Genomic DNA, 23,921 nt, shown 5'->3' with positions numbered 1-23,921 from the left:
GATTAAAATGAATTAATCATGATTACTCATTTGCAACTATGGCTGAAATCTGCCCGTTTTTACTGCCTTGTAGCAGTTTTCTATGGATCAACAAGGAACCAGACATCAACACACACATCAAGAACTTTGCTTTTAATGTTTTATTAACTTATCGTCAGATGGATTTCCCTTAACACAGACCAAAAGAAACTTCTCCCCAAGGAGGGGGAGGAAAACACTACACTGCTCAGGAATTAATGACCCGAGTGGGGACCCTCAACAGGTCCACCCCATCTCAGGAAGGAACTCTCGCAGCATCAAGTTGCATTGTGCTCCAAAATATGTCCTTGGAACCATAAACCATCAAGCGAACCACATTGGGTGGTGATGTGGGAGCCATGTCATCTGGTGCTGGTCCACTGGGCTTTACTAAGTCCAGCGTCTACCAGGAGGTTCTAGAGCACTTCATGCTTCCTTTGTGGAGATGCTGACTTTATTTTCCAGCAGGACTTGGCACCTACCACACTGCTACAAGAACCCAAACCTGGTTCAATGACCAAGGTTTACTGGGCTGGACTGGCCAGCAGACTCTCCAGACCTGAACCCCGTAGAAAATCTATGGAGCGTTGCAAAGAGGAAGATGAGACACATGAGACAGAGCAATGCAGAAAAGCTGAAGAATTGAAGCATCCTGGTCTTCATTCCACCCAGCAGGACCACAGGCTGGTAACATCCACGCCGCATGGAGGCAGGAGTCCATGCAGAAGGACTAGACCAAGACCTGGCTTCATATGCAGGACTAGACTCTTCACATGGTCAACAGTTCATGTAATACTCAAATTTTCTGAGATTATGATGGCGCTGAAACAGTCCAACTACACAGTCTGATACACAACAACCCGTTTCCATGGAGATTTATCTTCACTTCCCCAGATTTTAACTCCACAGACATGATGAAAGACTCCCAGCCAGCAGGGGGAGCTCCTGTTTTTTTTACTGAAGTTCTGATGTTTATTCTTATAAGATCTTTTTCCTTTCCGTCCAAAATGTCCTCACACTCTCCCATCTTCACCCTTCCTGCTGATGTCCTTGTTCTGCTGCCAGTCCCAGTATGAAAGACTCCATGACGAAGGCTCTGCAGATGGGACAGTGCTGGAAGTACGACACACACTGATCACACACACAGGCGTGTCTGCAGGGCAGCAGGACCCGGTTCACTGCTGCATTCTGGCAGACCACACAGTCCCTGGACGTCCCCTCAGACCAGTCTCCATCCTCAGACCAGTCCTCCACACAGGGCGGGGGCACCATTGGGCCCCCACTATCAGCAGACATGAAGAGAGGCTGCAGGAGACACACACACACAATCATTTTATACAGTTTGTCCTTCTGGCCTTCTGACAGACCTGGTTCAGACTGGGTAACAATAGTCCATATCTATTTCAGACCCAGTCCAGATTTTGCCCAGACTGGTCCAGACCTGGTTCAGACCCAATCCAGACTTAGTCCAGACTAGGGCTGGGCGATGTGTCCTATAAATAGGTCAGATTTTTTCAAACCAAATCCAATGATTTTAATTTTTTTTCTTTTCATTCTTAAAAACTATATTAAACTTAAAGCTTTTGGATGCAAAATGTTCTTGTTTTATTGATTTACGTGAATGACAGACAGCAAGTAAAGTAATAACCTTCGCCGTATAAATGGCTTCATATCTTGTACAGGGAAATGCAACACAACTGCATCCGGGATCTCTCTCCATCTGGATCCTTCTCATACTTCCCTGATGTAGGTCGTCTCTTAACGAGAGTTTGTGGGCGGAAGTTGTCTTCTGCATCTTGTAGAGAGCAGCGTTTGTCGCTGCTCTCATCACGGCTAAATTCCAGGCGAGACTGACACCTCACTTCACTGTAAACCTGTTAAAGCTTTCAGACAAACACCGTTCTGGTGCGGAGGGAAGGCTGAGCCATGACCCAACTATGGAAGCCCAAAGAGAGGAAAAAGAAAATTAGATTTATCGATTAATCGCTCAGCCCAAGTCCAGACTGGTCCATACCCTGTTTAGACTGGTCCAGACCTGGTTCAGTCCTTGTCTAGACTGGGTTCTGACATGAAAGGACCTGGGCCCGTATTCCTAAAGATTCTTAGTGCAAAGAGTTGCTCCTAGCAGCCAAATTCTAAGAAAACTCTGAGAATCCTGTTTTCTTAGAATTTCCCCTAAAAGTGAAGAGAAGATCCCAGTAAAGATAAAAGCTGTTCCTAAAGAATCTCAGCCCTTAAGAGAGCTTCCAGGTGAGATCTGTTAGCAGCAGGGAAGAGGACTTTTAAGATGCTCAGGAGTTCCCTGAGTAGAGGACAGAATGGTGGACAGAAGAGGCCGGTGAGATGTTCTCCAAACACTGGATGACAGTGAATTCATTAAATGTTACAGATTGGACTGTGCAGGAATCATATTCATTGTTTTTTCCTGAAATAAACCTCACAAAACAATTTTTTGGTCGTTGACCAACTGATCCAGGAGCAAACACCGATCCTCTGTCCAGCTGCTGTTCTCTGGTTTGTGGTGGATCTGAAAGCCAACCAGCACGGCTTCTTAGAGGCCGGTCACCAATCACATATTGTTGACAGCTGAGCCATTTTATCCTCATTAAAAAATGTAGTTGAAATGTTCAAAGTTGAAAACGCAACAACTACCAGCGCGGTGAATAAATGGAGGAAAATAAATAGAACTACCAGCGTGGTGAATAAATGTAGGAAAATGAATAGAACTACCAGCGCGGTGAATAAATTGAGGAAAATAAATAGAACTACCAGCGCGGTGAATAAGTGGAGGAAAATAAATAGAACTACCAGCGCGGTGAATAAGTGGAGGAAAATAAATAGAACTACCAGCGCGGTGAATAAATGGAGGAAAATGAATAGAACTACCAGCGCGGTGAATAAATGGAGGAAAAGAAATAGAACTACCAGCTCGGTGAATAAGTGGAGGAAAATAAATAGAACTACCAGCGCGGTGAATAAGTGGAGGAAAATAAATAGAACTACCAGCGTGGTGAATAAATGGAGGAAAATAAATAGAACTACCAGCGCGGTGAATAAATGGAGGAAAAGAAATAGAACTACCAGCTCGGTGAATAAGTGGAGGAAAATAAATAGAACTACCAGCGCGGTGAATAAGTGGAGGAAAATAAATAGAACTACCAGGGCGGTGAATAAATAGAACTACCGGCGCGGTGAAGAAGTGGAAGAAAATAAATAGAACTACCAGCGTGGTGAATAAATGGAGGAAAATAAATAGAACAACCAGCGCGCTGAATAAATGGAGGAAAAGAAATAGAACTACCAGCGTGGTGAATAAATGGAGGAAAATAAATAGAACAACCAGCGCGCTGAATAAATGGAGGAAAAGAAATAGAACTACCAGCGTGGTGAATAAATGGAGGAAAATAAATAGAACTACCAGCGCGGTGAATAAATGGAGGAAAAGAAATAGAACTACCAGCTCGGTGAATAAGTGGAGGAAAATAAATAGAACTACCAGCGCGGTGAATAAGTGGAGGAAAATAAATAGAACTACCAGGGCGGTGAATAAATAGAACTACCGGCGCGGTGAAGAAGTGGAAGAAAATAAATAGAACTACCAGCGTGGTGAATAAATGGAGGAAAATAAATAGAACTACCAGGGCGGTGAATAAATAGAGGAAAATAAATAGAACTACTTGCGTTGTGAATAAATGGAGGAAAATAAATAACAAATAGAACGACCACCGCGGTGAATACATAGAGGAAAATAAATAGAACTACCAGCGTGGTGAATAAATGGAGGAAAATAAATAGAACTACCAGCGCGGTGAATAAATGGAGGAAAATAAATAGAACTACCAGCGCGGTGAATAAATGGAGGAAAATAAATAGAACTACCAGCGCGGTGAATAAATGGAGAAAAATAAATAGAACTACCAGCGCGGTGAATAAATGGAGGAAAATAAATAGAACTACCAGCGCGGTGAACAAATGGAGGAAAATAAATAGAACGACCTGCGCAGTGAATAAATGGAGGAAAATAAATAGAACTACCAGCGAGGTGAATAAATGGAGGAAAATAAATAGAACGACCGGCGCAGTGAATAAATGGAGGAAAATAAATAGAACTACCAGCGCAGTGAATAAATGGAGGAAAATAAATAGAACTACCAGCACGGTGAATAAGTGGAGGAAAATAAATAGAACTACCAGGGCGGTGAATAAATAGAACTACCGGCGCGGTGAATAATTAGAACTACCAGCGCGGTGAAGAAGTGTAAGAAAATAAATAGAACTACCAGCATGGTGAATAAATGGAGGAAAATAAATAGAACTACCAGCACGGTGAATAAGTGGAGGAAAATAAATAGAACTACCAGCGCGGTGAATAAATGGAGGAAAATAAATAGAACGACCTGCGCAGTGAATAAATGGAGGAAAATAAATAGAACTACCAGCGCGGTGAATAAGTGGAGGAAAATAAATAGAACTACCAGCGTGGTGAATAAGTGGAGGAAAATAAATAGAACTACCAGCGTGGTGAATAAGTGGAGGAAAATAAATAGAACTACCAGCGCGGTGAACAAATGGAGGAAAATAAATAGAACTACCAGCGCAGTGAATAAATGGAGGAAAATAAATAGAACTACCAGCGCGGTGAATAAATGGAGGAAAAGAAATAGAACTACCAGCGCGGTGAATAAGTGGAGGAAAATAAATAGAACTACCAGCGCGGTGAATAAATGGAGGAAAATAAATAGAACTACCAGCGCGGTGAATAAATGGAGGAAAATAAATAGAACTACCAGCGCGGTGAATAAATGGAGGAAAATAAATAGAACTAACAGCGCGGTGAATAAATGGAGGAAAATAAATAGAACTACCAGCGCGGTGAATAAATGGAGGGAAATAAATAAAACGACCAGCGCGGTGAATAAGTGTAGGAAAATAAATAGAACTACCAGCGCGGTGAATAAATGGAGGAAAATAAATAGAACTACCAGCGCGGTGAATAAATGTAGGAAAATAAATAAAACTACCAGCGCGGTGAATAATTAGAACTACCAGCGCGGTGAATAAGTGGAGGAAAATAAATAGAACTACCAGCACGGTGAATAAATGGAGGAAAATAAATAGAACGACCTGCGCAGTGAATAAATGGAGGAAAATAAATAGAACTACCAGCGCGGTGAATAAGTGGAGGAAAATAAATAGAACTACCAGCGCGGTGAACAAGTGGAGGAAAATAAATAGAACTACCAGCGCAGTGAATAAATGGAGGAAAATAAATAAAACTACCAGCGCGGTGAATAAATGGAGGAAAATAAATAGAACGACCAGCGCAGTGAATAAATGGAGGAAAATAAATAGAACTACCAGTGCGGTGAATAAATAGAACTACCAGCGCGGTGAATAAATAGAACTACCAGCACGGTGAATAAATGGAGTAAAATAAATAGAACTACTGGCGCGGTGAATAAATGGAGGAAAATAAATAGAACTACCAGCGCGGTGAATAAATAGAACTACCAGCGCGGTGAATAAATAGAACTAACAGCGCGGTGAATAAATAGAACTACCAGCGCGGTGAATAAATGGAGTAAAATAAATAGAACTACCAGCGCGGTGAATAAGTGGAGGAAAATAAATAGAACTACCAGCGCGGTGAATAAATGGAGGAAAATAAATAGAACGACCTGCGCAGTGAATAAATGGAGGAAAATAAACAGAACTACCAGCGCTGTGAATAAGTGGAAGAAAATAAATAGAACGACCAGCGCGGTGAATAAGTGTAGGAAAATAAATAGAACTACCAGCGCGGTGAATAAATGGAGGAAAATAAATAGAACTACCAGCGCGGTGAATAAATGTAGGAAAATAAATAAAACTACCAGCGCGGTGAATAATTAGAACTACCAGCGCAGTGAATAAGTGGAGGAAAATAAATAGAACTACCAGCACGGTGAATAAATGGAGGAAAATAAATAGAACTACCAGCGCGGTGAATAAGTGGAGGAAAATAAATAGAACTACCAGCGTGGTGAATAAATGGAGGAAAATAAATAGAACTACCAGCGCTGTGAATAAATGGAGGAAAATAAATAGAACTACCAGCGCGGTGAATAAATAGAACTACCAGCGCGGTGAATAAATAGAACCACCAGCGCGGTGAATAAGTGTAGGAAAATAAATAGAACTACCAGCGCGGTGAATAAATGGAGGAAAATAAATAGAACTACCAGCGCGGTGAATAAATGGAGGAAAATAAATAAAACTACTGGCGCGGTGAATAAATGGAGGAAAATAAATAGAACTACCAGCGCGGTGAATAAATAGAACTACCAGCGAGGTGAATAAGTGGAGGAAAATAAATAGGACTACCAGCGCGGTGAATAAATGGAGGAAAATAAATAGAACTACCAGTGCGGTGAATAAATAGAACCACCAGCGCTGTGAATAAATGGAGGAAAATAAATAGAACGACCAGCACGGTGAATAAGTGGAGGAAAATAAATAGAACTACCAGCGCGGTGAACAAGTGGAGGAAAATAAATAGAACTACCAGCGCGGTGAATAAATGGAGGAAAATAAATAGAACTAACAGCGCTGTGAATAAATGGAGGAAAACAAATAGAACTACCAGCGCTGTGAATAAATGGAGAAAAATAAATAGAACGACCAGCGCGGTGAATAAGTTTAGGGAAATAAATAGAACTACCAGCGCGGTGAATAAATGGAGGAAAATAAATAGAACTACCAGCGCGGTGAATAAAGGTAGGAAAATAAATAAAACTACCAGCGCGGTGAATAATTAGAACTACCAGCGCAGTGAATAAGTGGAGGAAAATAAATAGAACTACCAGCACGGTGAATAAATGGAGGAAAATAAATAGAACGACCTGCGCAGTGAATAAATGGAAGAAAATAAATAGAACTACCAGTGCGGTGAATAAGTGGAGGAAAATAAATAGAACTACCAGCGTGGTGAATAAATGGAGGAAAATAAATAGAACTACCAGCGCTGTGAATAAATGGAGGAAAATAAATAGAACGACCAGCGCGGTGAATAAGTGGAGGAAAATAAATAGAACTACCAGCGCGGTGAACAAGTGGAGGAAAATAAATAGAACTACCAGCGCAGTGAATAAATGGAGGAAAATAAATAGAACTACCAGCGCGGTGAATAAATGGAGGAAAATAAATAGAACTACCAGCGCAGTGAATAAATGGAGGAAAATAAATAGAACTACCAGCGCGGTGAATAAATGGAGGAAAATAAATAGAACTACCAGCGCTGTGAATAAGTGTAGGAAAATAAATAGAACTACCAGCGCGGTGAATAAATGGAGGAAAATAAATAAAACTACTGGCGCGGTGAATAAATGGAGGAAAATAAATAGAACTACCAGCGCGGTGAATAAATGGAGGAAAATAAATAGAACTACCAGCGAGGTGAATAAGTGGAGGAAAATAAATAGAACTACCAGCGCGGTGAATAAAGGGAGGAAAATAAATAGAACTACCAGTGCGGTGAATAAATAGAACTACCAGTGCGGTGAATAAATAGAACTACCAGCGCGGTGAATAAGTGGAGGAAAATAAATAGAACTACCAGCGCTGTGAATAAATGGAGGAAAATAAATAGAACTACCAGCGCGGTGAATAAATGGAGGAAAATAAATAGAACTACCAGCGCAGTGAATAAATGGAGGAAAATAAATAGAACTACCAGCGCGGTGAATAAGTGGAGGAAAATAAATAGAACTACCGGCGCGGTGAATAAATGGAGGAAAATAAATAGAACTACCAGTGCGGTGAATAAATAGAACTACCAGCGCTGTGAATAAATGGAGGAAAATAAATAGAACGACCAGCGCGGTGAATAAGTGGAGGAAAATAAATAGAACTACCAGCGCGGTGAACAAGTGGAGGAAAATAAATAGAACTACCAGCGCAGTGAATAAATGGAGGAAAATAAATAGAACTACCAGCGCGGTGAATAAGTGGAGGAAAATAAATAGAACTACCAGCGCGGTAAATAAGTGGAGGAAAATAAATAGAACTACCAGCGCGGTGAATAAATGGAGGAAAATAAATAGAACTACCAGCGCGGTGAATAAATGGAGGAAAATAAATAAAACTACTGGCGCGGTGAATAAATGGAGGACAATAAATAGAACTACCAGCGCGGTGAATAAATAGAACTACCAGCGAGGTGAATAAGTGGAGGAAAATAAATAGAACTACCAGCGCGGTGAATAAATGGAGGAAAATAAATAGAACTACCAGTGCGGTGAATAAATAGAACCACCAGCGCTGTGAATAAATGGAGGAAAATAAATAGAACGACCAGCACGGTGAATAAGTGGAGGAAAATAAATAGAACTACCAGCGCGGTGAACAAGTGGAGGAAAATAAATAGAACTACCAGCGCGGTGAATAAATGGAGGAAAATAAATAGAACTAACAGCGCGGTGAATAAATGGAGGAAAACAAATAGAACTACCAGCGCTGTGAATAAATGGAGGAAAATAAATAGAACGACCAGCGCGGTGAATAAGTTTAGGGAAATAAATAGAACTACCAGCGCGGTGAATAAATGGAGGAAAATAAATAGAACTACCAGCGCGGTGAATAAAGGTAGGAAAATAAATAAAACTACCAGCGCGGTGAATAATTAGAACTACCAGCGCAGTGAATAAGTGGAGGAAAATAAATAGAACTACCAGCACGGTGAATAAATGGAGGAAAATAAATAGAACGACCTGCGCAGTAAATAAATGGCAGAAAATAAATAGAACTACCAGCGCGGTGAATAAGTGGAGGAAAATAAATAGAACTACCAGCGTGGTGAATAAATGGAGGAAAATAAATAGAACTACCAGCACGGTGAACAAGTGGAGGAAAATAAATAGAACTACCAGCGCTGTGAATAAATGGAGGAAAATAAATAGAACGACCAGCGCGGTGAATAAGTGGAGGAAAATAAATAGAACTACCAGCGCGGTGAACAAGTGGAGGAAAATAAATAGAACTACCAGCGCAGTGAATAAATGGAGGAAAATAAATAGAACTACCAGCGCGGTGAATAAATGGAGGAAAATAAATAGAACTACCAGCGCAGTGAATAAATGGAGGAAAATAAATAGAACTACCAGCGCGGTGAATAAATGGAGGAAAATAAATAGAACTACCAGCGCTGTGAATAAGTGTAGGAAAATAAATAGAACTACCAGCGCGGTGAATAAATGGAGGAAAATAAATAAAACTACTGGCGCGGTGAATAAATGGAGGAAAATAAATAGAACTACCAGCGCGGTGAATAAATGGAGGAAAATAAATAGAACTACCAGCGAGGTGAATAAGTGGAGGAAAATGAATAGAACTACCAGCGCTGTGAATAAATGGAGGAAAATAAATAGAACGACCAGCGCAGTGAATAAGTGTAGGAAAATAAATAGAACTACCAGCGCGGTGAACAAGTGGAGGAAAATAAATAGAACTACCAGCGCAGTGAATAAATGGAGGAAAATAAATAAAACTACCAGCGCGGTGAATAAATGGAGGAAAATAAATAGAACGACCAGCGCAGTGAATAAATGGAGGAAAATAAATAGAACTACCAGCGCAGTGAATAAATGGAGGAAAATAAATAGAACTACCAGCGCGGTGAATAAATGGAGGAAAATAAATAGAACTACCAGCGCTGTGAATAAATGGAGGAAAATAAATAGAACGACCAGCGCAGTGAATAAGTGTAGGAAAATAAATAGAACTACCAGCGCGGTGAATAAATGGAGGAAAATAAATAGAACTACCAGCGCGGTGAATAAATGGAGGAAAATAAATAAAACTACTGGCGCGGTGAATAAATGGAGGAAAATAAATAGAACTACCAGCACGGTGAATAAATAGAACTACCAGCGAGGTGAATAAGTGGAGGAAAATAAATAGAACTACCAGCGCGGTGAATAAATGGAGGAAAATAAATAGAACTACCAGTGCGGTGAATAAATAGAACTACCAGCGCTGTGAATAAATGGAGGAAAATAAATAGAACGACCAGCGCGGTGAATAAGTGGAGGAAAATAAATAGAACTACCAGGGCGGTGAACAAGTGGAGGAAAATAAATAGAACTACCAGCGCAGTGAATAAATGGAGGAAAATAAATAGAACTACCAGCGCGGTGAATAAATGGAGGAAAATAAATAGAACGACCAGCGCAGTGAATAAATGGAGGAAAATAAATAGAACTACCAGCGCGGTAAATAAGTGGAGGAAAATAAATAGAACTACCAGCGCGGTAAATAAGTGGAGGAAAATAAATAGAACTACCAGCGCGGTGAATAAATAGAACTACCAGCGCGGTGAATAAATAGAACTAACAGCGCGGTGAATAAATGGAGGAAAATAAATAGAACTACCAGCGCGGTGAATAAATGGAGGAAAATAAATAGAACTACCAGCACGGTAAATAAATGGAGGACAATACATAGAACGGCCAGCGCGGTGAATAAGTGGAGGAAAATAAATAGAACTACCAGCGCGGTGAATAAATGGAGGAAAATAAATAGAACTACCAGCGCGGTGAATAAATGGAGGAAAATAAATAGAACGACCAGCGCGGTGAATAAATGGAGGAAAAGAAATAGAACTACCAGCGCGGTCAAAAAGTGGAGGAAAATAAATAGAACTACCAGCGCGGTGAATAAATGGAGGAAAACAAATAGAACTACCAGCGTGGTGAATAAATGGAGGAAAATAAATAGAACGACCAGCGCGGTGAATAAGTGTAGGAAAATAAATAGAACTACCAGCGCGGTGAATAAATGGAGGAAAATAAATAGAACTACCAGCGCGGTGAATAAATGTAGGAAAATAAATAAAACTACCAGCGCGGTGAATAATTAGAACTACCAGCGCAGTGAATAAGTGGAGGAAAATAAATAGAACTACCAGCACGGTGAATAAATGGAGGAAAATAAATAGAACGACCTGCGCAGTGAATAAATGGAGGAAAATAAATAGAACTACCAGCGCGGTGAATAGGTGGAGGAAAATAAATAGAACTACCAGCGTGGTGAATAAATGGAGGAAAATAAATAGAACGACCTGCGCAGTGAATAAATGGAGGAAAATAAATAGAACGACCAGCGCGGTGAATAAGTGGAGGAAAATAAATAGAACTACCAGCGCGGTGAATAAGTGGAGGAAAATAAATAGAACTACCAGCGCAGTGAACAAATGGAGGAAAATAAATAGAACTACCAGCGCGGTGAATAAATGGAGGAAAATAAATAGAACTACCAGCGCAGTGAATAAACGGAGGAAAATAAATAGAACTACCAGCGCGGTGAATAAATGGAGGAAAATAAATAGAACTACCAGCGCTGTGAATAAATGGAGGAAAATAAATAGAACAACCAGCGCGGTGAATAAGTGTAGGAAAATAAATAGAACTACCAGCGCGGTGAATAAATGGAGGAAAATAAATAAAACTACTGACGCGGTGAATAAATGGAGGAAAATAAATAGTACTACCAGCGCGGTGAATAAATGGAGGAAAATAAATAGAACTACCAGCGAGGTGAATAAGTGGAGGAAAATAAATAGAACTACCAGCGCGGTGAATAAATGGAGGAAAGTAAATAGAACTACCAGTGCGGTGAATAAATAGAACTACCAGTGCGGTGAATAAATGGAGGAAAGTAAATAGAACTACCAGCGCGGTGAATAAATGGAGGAAAGTAAATAGAACTACCAGCGAGGTGAATAAGTGGAGGAAAATAAATAGAACTACCAGCGCGGTGAATAAATGGAGGAAAATAAATAAAACTACTGACGCGGTGAATAAATGGAGGAAAATAAATAGTACTACCAGCGCGGTGAATAAATGGAGGAAAATAAATAGAACTACCAGCGAGGTGAATAAGTGGAGGAAAATAAATAGAACTACCAGCGCGGTGAATAAATGGAGGAAAGTAAATAGAACTACCAGCGCGGTGAATAAATAGAACTAAAAGCGCGGTGAATAAGTGGAGGAAAATAAATAGAACTACCAGCGCGGTGAATAAATGGAGGAAAATAAATAGAACTACCAGCGCGGTGAATAAATGGAGGAAAATAAATAGAACTACCAGCGCAGTGAATAAATGGAGGAAAATAAATAGAACTACCAGCGCGGTGAACAAATGGAGGAAAATAAATAGAACTACCAGCGCGGTGAATAAATGGAGGAAAATAAATAGAACGACCAGCATGTGAACACTGAGCCGGTCTGAGTTTCTACATTTTTTGTAGGGTCATTTTAAAGTTTAGCTTCCGTTTATAAAACAGATGTTCTTTTTAAGTAAAATAATATTTATAATCACACAGTTTTCATACAGATTAGATTCCATAATAAGTTTTTGATTTGACGTTCATTCTTTGCCCATTTTCACCAGAGGTGTGTCTAGCTTTTAGGATAAACCAGTCACAGCTTTTGAAGTGATGACTCATACCTAGCAAAGAGGTCGACCACACTTCCTCACTAAGACAGGAGTTTCTGTCCATTCCTTGCTCAGAGTATCTGAGAATGTTCTGGAATCACTCCTAAACGTAGACTCCTTGTTAGGAATTTTGAGGCCTCCTACCTTGAGCTCATACACGTTCCCCTCCGAGGTGAGAAGGTACTGGAAGAGAACCCGAGCAGACAGCTGGTACCGCTCATCAGGAACATGAAGGACCGTCACACTGGACACCTGAGCAAGACGGAGGTCAGTCAGCTGACTCACTGTTTCTATGGAAAAAGAGCAAAACACAGGAAGTGGCTCCACGACCCGATGGACTCACTATGCTGTACGGGTGGGCGGTCTTTGCCACTGTCAGAACCGACACCAGAGGGTACCGCTGTCTGGGCAGGGGTCCGAAGTCTGTGATCCCCATGTTAGCCGGGATGAGAGTCCGCCGTTCCTCTGAGTCCTCGCTGCCAATGCTGAGGGGGAGGAGTCAAAGAGGACAACGGTACTGGTTCTGACGGGTCCAGGAACTGTTCTTTGGTGGCAGGGGTGGACTGGGACTAAAAATAAGCACTTGTATTTTGACCCAGACCAGCCCACAGATGATCACGAACACCACAAATCTTCCTGTTAATGTGAACATCAACTGTTTTACTGCGTAACCACACTAAAACCATGCAAAGTTAGCAGGAATCAGTAGACACGTTCAATACTTCCAAAAAGTGTAACTTGTTCCTAAAATAAACATCTGTACTCAGACTCCGGGACAGATTCGTCCCACTTTGAGTTTGATGGAGGGAGAAAACAGAGCAGACGGGAAATGATGGATGAGATAAGAACGGATCCTGGACAAACCGTGTCTCCGTGTCTGCTGTGTTAACTCAGCCTGCTTCATCTGAAGACTGAATGAGATTTTTTTATACATGACGTAGTCAGGTCAAGAATTACTGGAGTCTCTGATAAAGAGACAAACAGCTGGGCGGCTGTAGCTGAGGAGGAAGAGTTGTTGTCTGCCGTCTACAATGAACCCCACGTTTCCTCACTACATGCCTATCTGTGTGTGAATGTGTGTGACAGAGCAAAGTATATAAGAGTAGAAGTGCTGTATGAGTGAGTGTGTGAATGGGTGAATGTGACATATGGTGTAAAGCCCTGTGAGTGGTCAACATGACTAGTAAAGTGCTGTATAAGAAGTCCATTTACAGCAGCATCAGTGGCCTGTAACATTAATAAAAAATGAAAACAGATGGTCCATAAACACCCACACAGAAACTGGCTCGAACATATTTTAATCAGCCTACGACCAATAACAAACAGGCTAATAAATAAAATCAGAAATCTGCTGACTCGCTGTTACTGCTGATGAATGATTGTTAAAAATTATCTTTCACTTTCAGTATGACTTATGTTAGAAATGCATCCAGCTCGTCTGTCCTGCCTCCTTCAGGAAGATCAGGCCACAAGCTGGTTCTTCCCACCTCCAGACGCTGTAGATGTGTGTGTGCGCTGTTCTATTCCACTGTTCAGCAAGGCGTGTGTGTGTGTGTGACTGCCCCACTCTGTCCTGTTAAGCAGCTCCAAGGCTGAGAGAGAAGTATTCGCCGCAGCTGACACCCTACTAACTGAAAACAACCTTCACAGCACTCATACACAGTTATGTATGATTATAGCTTTTGTAACCTGACCCCCCCCTAACGTCCCACCTGTCCAGTTGTTGTCTCGTCCTCACAGTGGACATCGTATCAACATGAACAGTGGGGGTGCTTCTATAACAAACCCTGGATCACCAGTGACCTGAAAAAGCTGCTGAACATCAAAAAGAAAGCCTTCAGGGAGGGAGACGGGGAGCAGACCGTTAAAACTGTCGGCCCCAAAACCACATCGGTCAATGACGGCATGACGGGATCGGGTTTCATTATCCAGTTCCGTTACCCGATGGGATCGGGTTCCGTCATACTGACAGGACTGGGTTCCGTTACCTGAGCGAATCGGCTTCTGTGAGTGATGGAAGGATACTGGAAGTTCTGGTGGTACTGGTAGTGGAGGTGCAGGGCCTGCTGGAAGTGCTGGGGTGTCCTGAGTCTCCGGTTTTGCTGGTGGTCCTGCAGCAAAACCTGCAGAGCAGAGACCTCACAGCCCCAGAAACAGCTGAGGATGCAGGGCTGTAGACACTGAGGCCTCAGGGACACTCCCTCTGTAACAGAGGACGGTCAAGTTAGTCTGGACTCATGATGGAGGACCTCTCATCGCCAACATGGTGCAGCTCAGGATGGAGGACTGAATGAAAGAGAAGATTTGATGCACTACTGAATGTTCATTAAAAACAATTGCCTTGTTGTTATAAACTGGATGCAGATCAGATCTCATCATATTTTACTTCCAGTAGAACATAAACAACATATCAGATGGTGAAACTCAGAAAATTTATCATTTTGTAGAAAATATGAGCTCATTTTGGTGCTGTACAAAAAAAAATCAAACTGCTCTTAGGGCTGCCAGCTGGTACCACCAGAACCACGGCTGGGACCAGCAGAACTACAACTGGTACCAGATGTTTCTTGATCCAGTTCCCTCATTTATCAAACATTTCTAGAAACTGTCCTAAACTCCATCCTACAAATCAAATGTACCATGTTCCTGAGAAGAAAATAATCTGTATTTATCAAACATGAGGAGCCCAGTTCGTCTCCCACATGTTCCTGAACATTCCTGGTCATTTACATTCCGAATCATCCTCAGGTAACCTGATATGAAACACACCTGTTTAGAAGTCACCTGGAAAAGGATTCTAAATAATAAATAATTGGAATAAATTAATCAAAATAGATAAATGAATAATACAGACATAAATTAATTCATTTTGATTAAGAAATTAGATTAAATATAATAAATAATTATTGTAAAGAATGAAACCAACCAACATCTCTGCTTGGTTCACTCATTCAGGTTTAGTTCATATTTATCTTTGAAGCTTATTTATAAAGTTTAAGAACAGGAGGTAAATATTTTTAACAATCTTCTGCAACAGCATGCTGTAATATACTGTTATTTCCAGCATCATTCCCATCTGATTAACTCTAACTATAACTAACCTATAACTAAAAACTATTTAGTTTAAACAGTTTTAACTGGATTAAACATTAAACTCTTGTAAAATCTGAGCTGCAGGGGTTTTAAATTTGAGTTATGGTTTGAAATGTTTGACACTGTAATGTAGTTAATCAATAATCAATCAATGGAATTTTTACTGAGATAAAAGTAAAGTTAAATACATAACGATGGGGAAATTATTGTCAAAGGAAAAGGTACAACCAGGTGTTTGTCAGGAGTATTTGTGGTAGATTTTTCTTTTTTAATACAATATATATTTCTCTCTATATTTATATATATAAACAAAGTAGTTTAGCCTAATATGTCGTACATCAGTGCATCTATTTCATCATGATTATAGTTATAATAGCACAGTAAGTAGGTTTTACACGGCCAACCCAAACGACCACTTATTAAAAGTTTGTAAGAAATGGTCCTGATCTTCAGGAAGTTCGTCCGTCGGTCTTTGTGGTCCGTCCGCTCAGTGTCGGGTCTTCAGTGGTTCCTCTTGTTGGGTCTTCCCAGGGACACGGCAAACTGATGGCGTCACCTGACGCTGGACAGCGTAAATACCGCCAAAATATCCACCGAGGTGATTTACAAATCAAAGATGAAAAGAACTTTTGGGACTTTGCTCTGATTATTAGAAATAGTGGTAAACTATTAGTAACCTGCAGGAGTGTAACTTCATTTGTTGGGAAAATCAGAGCTACAACGGCGCCTGTAGGGGGCGTGGCTTCCTCTCTGAACCAGCGTGCAGACTCGTCTTCCCGCTCGAAGCAGAGCAGACGCCGCTTAAATTTCACATTTGCACGTCAGCCATTAATATTCTAAAGGTTTCTTCATCCTCTTCTTCAATGATATAACAACAAAATAAATCATTATAAAGCCAAGCTATAAAAAGAAGAAGGAACACTCAAAATAAAACAAGTCAACTAAACTGATTAAACGTTGTATAAACCTTCATCATCTGAACTGTATCATATATATATATATGTATATATATATATATATATATATATATATATATACATACACACACTACACATCTGTGTGTATTTGATAGAAGAAAACAAATGCATTAACTACAAGAAAGGTCTGATTCAAGACATTGACATTAGCTCATATTTATATGGACATAAAAGCTCCTTTTCAGTGCTTATTAGACACAGGAAATGTTTTTCTCTAAAAGAAGTGATGATGATGTAGGTGAGCTGAGTCCATGAGGAAGCTGAGACTTCCTGCTGCAACTCCTGCAGATATCCCACTTCCTGGGTTCTACCACTAGATTCTGGTTCTACACAGCTCAGAGATGTTCTCATGTTCAGCAAATTTCTAAGTAGAAGAACAAGATGGTAAATTCCACTTTACAGGAGAATCTTCCCACACATCTGGTTGATGAATGAGGGTCCAGGACTGGACACTAGACAGAATCAGAACTCACCCAAGACACTCGCTGGTCCAGATCCCAGCTCCAGAGCAAATGGATTGGTCACCTGGACCATGGCTTTCTCTGGGGTCGGGGTGATGGACTCGTCGTCATGGCTGCGAAGGATCACTGGGACGTCAAAGCCGAACCTGCAGACAGGACAGAGCATCATCTGGTCAGTCAGGGACACAAACCGGGTCCAGGAAGACCTCAACAGAACGAGATGGATTCATCAGCTGATGATCATCATCATCAAACTTCATCATTCATAAGGTGGGATTAAGCTCATACTCATTCTTTATTTTTATAATAATAATAATAATAATAATAATAATACATTTTATTTAAAAGCGCCTTTCAAAACACCCAAGGACACTGTACAAAAGAACATTAAAATGGTTAAAATACGAATATCAGGGGGAAGAGAGTTCCAGAGATGGGGAGCAGAGCGGCTGAATGCTCGGCTCCCCATAGTGACGAGGTGGGCGGGACAAGAAGCTGGAGAGAGGAGGAGCAAAGTGAATGGACCGGAGTGGCTATGTGCAGGAGATCAGATATCAAGAATCAAGAGTCTTTACTGTCATTGTGCAAGGCACAACGAAATTTTGTTTCAGAAGTTCTCGGCTTAAAAGGCACACTGTAACACACGAAGATAAAAGTATGGAAAGGCAAAAGGCAATATATCTTTAGATATATATATATATATATATATATATATATATATATATAAAAATAAAAGAGTAAAAGGAATACAATGGAATAACAGTGCAAATCAAACAAGTATTTAAAGTGTTTAAAGTGACTGGCATGAAAGTGATCCACATATTGCAGCATATTGTCCTAAAGTGCAGTCTGAGTGTTTCTGCCTGTCTGCAGGAGTTTAGTGTTCAGTCTATGGATGGGGGATGGGGGGTGGGTGGAGATGGGGTAATGGATTTCACAGCTCTGGGGAAGAAGCTGTGTTTCAGTCTGTTGGTGTGGGCTTTGATGTTTCTGTATCTCTTTCCAGAGGGAAGAGGTACAAACAGTTCGTGTCCTGGGTGGGTGGGGGCTGCAGCTATACGACTGGCCCTTCTCTGGACCCGGCTGTCGTATATTGAGTCCAGGAGCGGGAGAGGACTCCCTACAATCCCCTGTGCTGTTTTCACCACCCGGGCCAAGACCTTCCTGTCGTGTGCAGTGCAGCTCCCGTACCACACTGTTGCACTCAGACAGAGAATGCTCTCTATGGTGGCTCTGTAGAAGTTCATCAGAAGCTGAGAGGAGAGTCCAGTCCTTTTGAGCTTCCTGAGGAAGAAGAGCCTTTGTTTGGCCCTCTTCACCAGGTGCGATGTGTGTGCGGACCAAGTGAGGTCAGATGTAATGTGGATGCCCAGGAACTTGATGTTGTCCACCCGCTCCACCTCCTCCCCATGGATGAGGACAGGGGTGTGTTCCATCTTCCTGGATCTCCTAAAGTCCACAATGACCTCCTTGGCCTTGCTGGTGTTCAGAACAAGGTTGTTGTCTGAACACCATCCTGTCAGGTGCTGGATCTCCGCTCTGTAGAGGGTCTCATTGTTGTCCGATATGAGACCCACCACGGTGGTGTCATCTGCAAACTTCAGAACCATGTTTGTGGGATGGATAGCAAGACAGTCATGTGTGAATAGGGTGAAGAGGGCCGGGCTAAGCACACATCCCTGTGGTGTGCCCGTGCTCAGGAACCGTGTGGATGATGTGCAGTCCCCAATCCTCACCACCTGAGGCCTATTAGTGAGGAAGTCCCTGATCCAGAAGCATAGGGGGTTAGACAGTCCGAGGTTGTGGAGTTTCAGTGTCAGCTTGTCCAGGATCACCGTGTTGAAAGCTGAACTGAAGTTCACAAATAACATCCTGACGTAGGTGTTAGGATGCTCCAGGTGGGTCAGAGCCGTGTGCAGTGCCAGTGAGACTGCATCCTCTGTCGATCGGTTCTCCCTGTAGGCGAACTGATATCTGTCCAGAGTAGCAGGAATGACGTCCTTCATATATGTGCGGCCAGACTGTGGAGTGCTTTGAATGTAATGAGGAGAATTTTGAAGTTAATTCTTTGTTTTACGGGGAGCCAGTGACGTTGTTGTAAGATGGGGTGATGTGGTGAGTGGTAGGGGTCCGTGTAATGATGTGCCGCAGAGTTTTGGAGGAGCTGCAGTTTCTGGAGGGATTTGGATTGGGATTTGTTGGGGAGACCAAGGAGAAGTGAGTTGCAGTAGTCAATCCGGGAGGTAACAAGGCTGTGGACGAGGATGGCAGTGGTGTGGGGGGTAAGAGGGGGGCGGAGACGACAAATGTTTCTCAAATGAAAATATGCAGACCGGGTGATACTGTTAATGTGGGAGTGAAAAGAAAGAGTGCTGTCGAGGGCGACACTCAGACTCTTTACCTGAGGGGAGGGAAGGACAGGTGAGAAGCTATGAGAAGGTCGTTGAAGATTTTGAGCAGTGCTGTTTCAGTACTGTGAAGGGGACAGAAACCGGATTGAAATTGCTCATAATTGCGTTCAGTTTTATGGCTGCGATGCAAACATTCACTGCACATTATTACACACAGCTGAAATTGTATGCTGGAATTTCCTGCATTATAAGAGCTGGGTTCAACCGATTATATTATGCATGATTCCCGCAGTGAATTTCAGGTCCTGCATTTTTTGGGCATTTAGATGCAAAGTAGGGCCGGCGGGTCAGTCCCTTCAGTTTATGGGAGGTTGGTATTCACCACTCTAAGAGGAAAGATACGCACAATTCCACAGTCTACGAACATGTTCATGAATCTCCAACATTCTACATCTTGCCCAGGGATAACAATAAAAATGAGCTCTAAACGTAACACTGACACATTTACAGTAATGTTCATCAGTGTGTACTGTCCCTGTCAAATAAAGTAAAAAATAAATTAAATAAATCTGACAGAGGGTTTCTGTAAAAAACTTCAAGTACAACTTAAGAACAAATTTAAGAAGGTTTATATACAGAGACCCATTGTTCTTAGTCCTCACAAAGTTAGTGTTAACAAAATGTACATACCACTCTAATAACAAGAGCAGAAAACAGTTAACTACAAGGATGAATGCCCTTCCTACTCCTCCATCTCCCCTTTCTGCAGTCCCACCATGATGTGGAGATTTTTTTTTAAGATAAACATTTGGGCAGCTCCTGTGCTAACGAGCCTCTTACTAGTTTTTTGTGATGCTGTTTCAAATGCACGGTGAGGATGGACGTATTAAAGTTCCCAGTTCTGTTCCACCACAGGAAACTTCTGCATAACAAGTGTACCACTCAGCTGCAACATCTTTATTGGACCTTAAAGAAAAATACTGCCACCCAGCTGACATTGGACAGCTGTTGTGATCACATGGACTCTGCATGCTGGATCCAGTGTCCTCAGGAGCAGCTGACTGAACTACAAAAAATGATTGTTTTACTTCTAAGGTGCTGGATATTTGCCAATCCTCTGGTGGGCTTACTAATCCCTGGCCTCCTTCTGTTTTGGCTGTATATGAAGATTGCACACAAGCATTAAAGTGCTCGTGCATTCTCTTTGGTGTCAGGTTCATTACATGGTAGCCTGTAGGTCCAGCATATGATTGTCTGGACTTTCTGGATTCTTCTTGTAGTGCAACAGCACAATTTCTTTGAGTTATTTTGTGGTTATACTGTGAATGCACTTTTAACCGATTGTGTTTTATAAAGATTTTTTTTATTTTAAACATTTATTTTGTGTGCAGGTGCTGGGACCCGAGGCAGCCGTCCTTATCCTGGTGGTGGCATTTTTTCCACGCGTGTTTTATGGGTTTTTTCTCCAGGAGAACAGTCAGCTTCCTGTAAACTGTCACGTTAAATCTGTTCATGTTTGTTGACTATTTCCCCGTCAAGTCACGAGCTAACCCGGTTCTGATCACGTCCTGACCCCATCAGGACCAGGTCTTGACCCGTTCCTGAGCTCGTCACGATGGTGCGGACTTGAGAGGTCGGACAGATGAAGATGAGGACTTACCAGCCGAGTAACATGGCGGCGGTCACAAAGAAGCAGAGAGAGACGACAGCGATGGAGAAGAGAGGCGAGTATTCATAGAGGGTGGCGAGGAAGAGGGTGGCCATCTTCATCAAGTCTTCATAGGGTCTTAACCAGGCCTTCATCCGGTCCGCAGGTCAAGGAACGTCTGCATGACAGCCGCTTCTCCTGCAGCTACGGAGTCTTGTGAGGGACAGTAAGTCCTACTTTATACCAAGTGCGTTACGGATGCGCCGTGGCCTCCACTGCCGTTTTAGTCAATAGTTTGGTTTGCGTCGCAGCACGTCTCAGAAGCGTCCCAGAAGCGCCTTGTCACGGCGCTCCGCTAAATTTACGCGCCGAGTCTATTTTTGACACTTCACGCATACAGAATGCGTCAATATCCGCAGTTAAGGGCAGACAGGAAATCAGTCACGGGAGCAGTGAAAATTCTTCCGGTATTTTTCAAAATAAAAGCCCCCGTGCAGGCGCTGCTGAGCCATGTAAACATTCGGTCTTAACCGGTCAGGTTGTCTCAGTGTGTGTGTATGTGTTTTTTTTTTGTTGTTGTTTTTTTTTTTTGTTTTGTTTGTTTTTTAACCATCATAGACAAGACCGAGGAGGCACATTGTAAGCATGTGCATTGCAGCAGCTGGACAGTCCGTGAAGTTACCTCCCACCACTCTGATGTACGGTTATGCATGGTACTGGGATGGTGTGACACAGTGTGTGAGATGTCACTTCCGGGAGATGTGCACGTGTGTGTTCAAGGCCACAAAGCTGGAATAAAGTTAGCTGACTAAGACACTGTGGTCTCTGTGTTTTCAGGACACAACACACTCCACCCGCCACTACTCAGGTAACGCTGAACCAATTCGAGGCACCTTTTGCTCCTAAACTCAGCCTGATACAAACTATTCATCCCTGTTGTAAAGTAGCCTGTCTGTCTCATTACAGCCTGAACGGCTGAGTCTGAATTAGCCGCTCAATGAGCTTCACCAGCCATGATCAGTGGTAGCTTCACCAGCCATGATCAGCGGTAGCTTCACCAGCACCAGCCATGAACAGCGGTAGCTTCACCAGCCATGAACAGCAGTAGCTTCACCAGCCATGAACAGCAGTAGCTTCACCAGCCATGATCAGGGGTAGCTTCACCAGCCATGATCAGCGGTAGCTTCACCAGCCATGAACAGCAGTAGCTTCACCAGCCATGAACAGCAGTAGCTTCACCAGCCATGATCAGGGGTAGCTTCACCAGCCATGAACAGCAGTAGCTTCACCAGCCATGAACAGCAGTAGCTTCACCAGCCATGATCAGGGGTAGCTTCACCAGCCATGATCAGCGGTAGCTTCACCAGCCATGAACAGCAGTAGCTTCACCAGCCATGAACAGCAGTAGCTTCACCAGCCATGAACAGCAGTAGCTTCACCAGCCATGATCCGCGGTAGCTTCACCAGCCATGATCAGCGGTAGCTTCACCAGCCATGATCCGTGGTAGCTTCACCAGCCATGAACAGTGGTAGCTTCACCAGCCATGAACAGTGGTAGCTTCACCAGCCATGATCCGCGGTAGCTTCACCAGCCATGATCCGCGGTAGCTTCACCAGCCATGATCAGCGGTAGCTTCACCAGCCATGAACAGCGGTAGCTTCACCAGCCATGAACAGTGGTAGCTTCACCAGCCATGATCAGCGGTAGCTTCACCAGCCATGATCAGCGGTAGCTTCACCAGCCATGAACAGTGGTAGCTTGCCAGATGTTTGGCTACGTGGTCACTACAAACGTTTGGCTTTTTCTTCTGTGAAGTTTTCACCATGTTTTCATAAACCACATCACAGCGTTCTCCAGTCGTCCATCTCTTGTCACAGATTGTAATAATTTGAAAAATCAGCTTTTATAACCTGTAGCCTAGAAAAGAGAGATGAAGAAAGCAGAAGTTAAAGGAGCTACACCAGCAGCTCAGGGAAGCAGCTCTCTGCTGCAGCAAGGACGATGAGGAGGAAGGTGATGAAGGAGAAAGGTCACAGCCAAGACCAGAGTCATGTTAACTGTTTAAGGCCTTTTAATAATTAATAATATATACCAGCCCAGTACATTATTCTGTAGCCCCACAAATAGAAGTTGTTTCCATGGTAGGCCTTAAAGAATTCACAGTTATCTTGTATTTATTGTAGGCTAATAATGAAATGTTGACCATCATCAATAAACAACTGGAATTTGTCTGCAGAACACAGCTAGTGGTGAGGCCTTGAAGTCAGACTATGGTGGTTGCAGACTGGTGTTAGTCTTCGTGGTGTAATGCACTGAATCTTGTCATTAAGCAGTCTTATTCAAAGATGCATCACTCCATTCGCTCTACTGTCCCACAGTAGACCATCTACCAGCATGGAGGATGAGGAAGATAGGGAGAGCAGTGTCATATCAGTACCAGGTTCATGTACAGTAACATATGTCAATAAATTTGCTACTACATAAAAGCCTGTAATGTTTTATTCACACTATAATTAAACATAGGTGGCGGTTCCACACACTCTGCAAAGTGCCCTTTTTTAAAACTGAGCACCTGCCACTCAAAATGTCTGTGCACGCCACTGGGCCGAACTGTTATTATAATATAATAATGTTATAATATAATAATAATAATAATAATAATAATAATCATCCTTTATTATCTAGTTGGCCATACTTGTTAACTTGTGACTAACAAAAACTCCATGTGTAAGTGTACAGGTGAAGCCAAATTAGTAGGTTTTATAAATGCCCACTACTCGATAAAGTCTGTTTGGTACACATCTTCACTGGTTGCTTGCAGAGGAAGCCCAAAGATACAAGCACAAAGAAAATGAGTAATTTTATTCAGCATAATCAAAGAAAACACATTACGTTGTTTTT

The 23,921-nt window shown here is 42.2% G+C and overlaps 1 protein-coding gene across 1 annotated transcript; it reads right to left on the bottom strand.

The window, feature by feature from the left end:
• Positions 1-125: 125 nt before the first annotated feature.
• On the bottom strand, positions 126-21,426 carry cgrrf1 (cell growth regulator with ring finger domain 1). The gene is made up of 6 exons (XM_041975392.1): positions 21,032-21,426; positions 17,033-17,166; positions 14,515-14,692; positions 12,833-12,974; positions 12,634-12,741; positions 126-1,323 (listed from the first exon to the last, which is right to left on the bottom strand). Exons 1-6 carry the CDS (start codon positions 21,172-21,174, stop codon positions 1,048-1,050), a joined length of 981 nt encoding a protein of 326 aa, XP_041831326.1. The 5' UTR covers positions 21,175-21,426; the 3' UTR covers positions 126-1,047.
• Positions 21,427-23,921: the final 2,495 nt, after the last annotated feature.

The sequence above is a fragment of the Melanotaenia boesemani genome, chromosome 22 (assembly GCF_017639745.1).
Source record: "Melanotaenia boesemani isolate fMelBoe1 chromosome 22, fMelBoe1.pri, whole genome shotgun sequence".
Lineage (NCBI taxonomy): Eukaryota > Metazoa > Chordata > Actinopteri > Atheriniformes > Melanotaeniidae > Melanotaenia > Melanotaenia boesemani.
The sequence above is the reverse complement of the archived record's forward strand: the minus strand, read 5'-3'. Positions and strand labels throughout refer to the sequence as shown.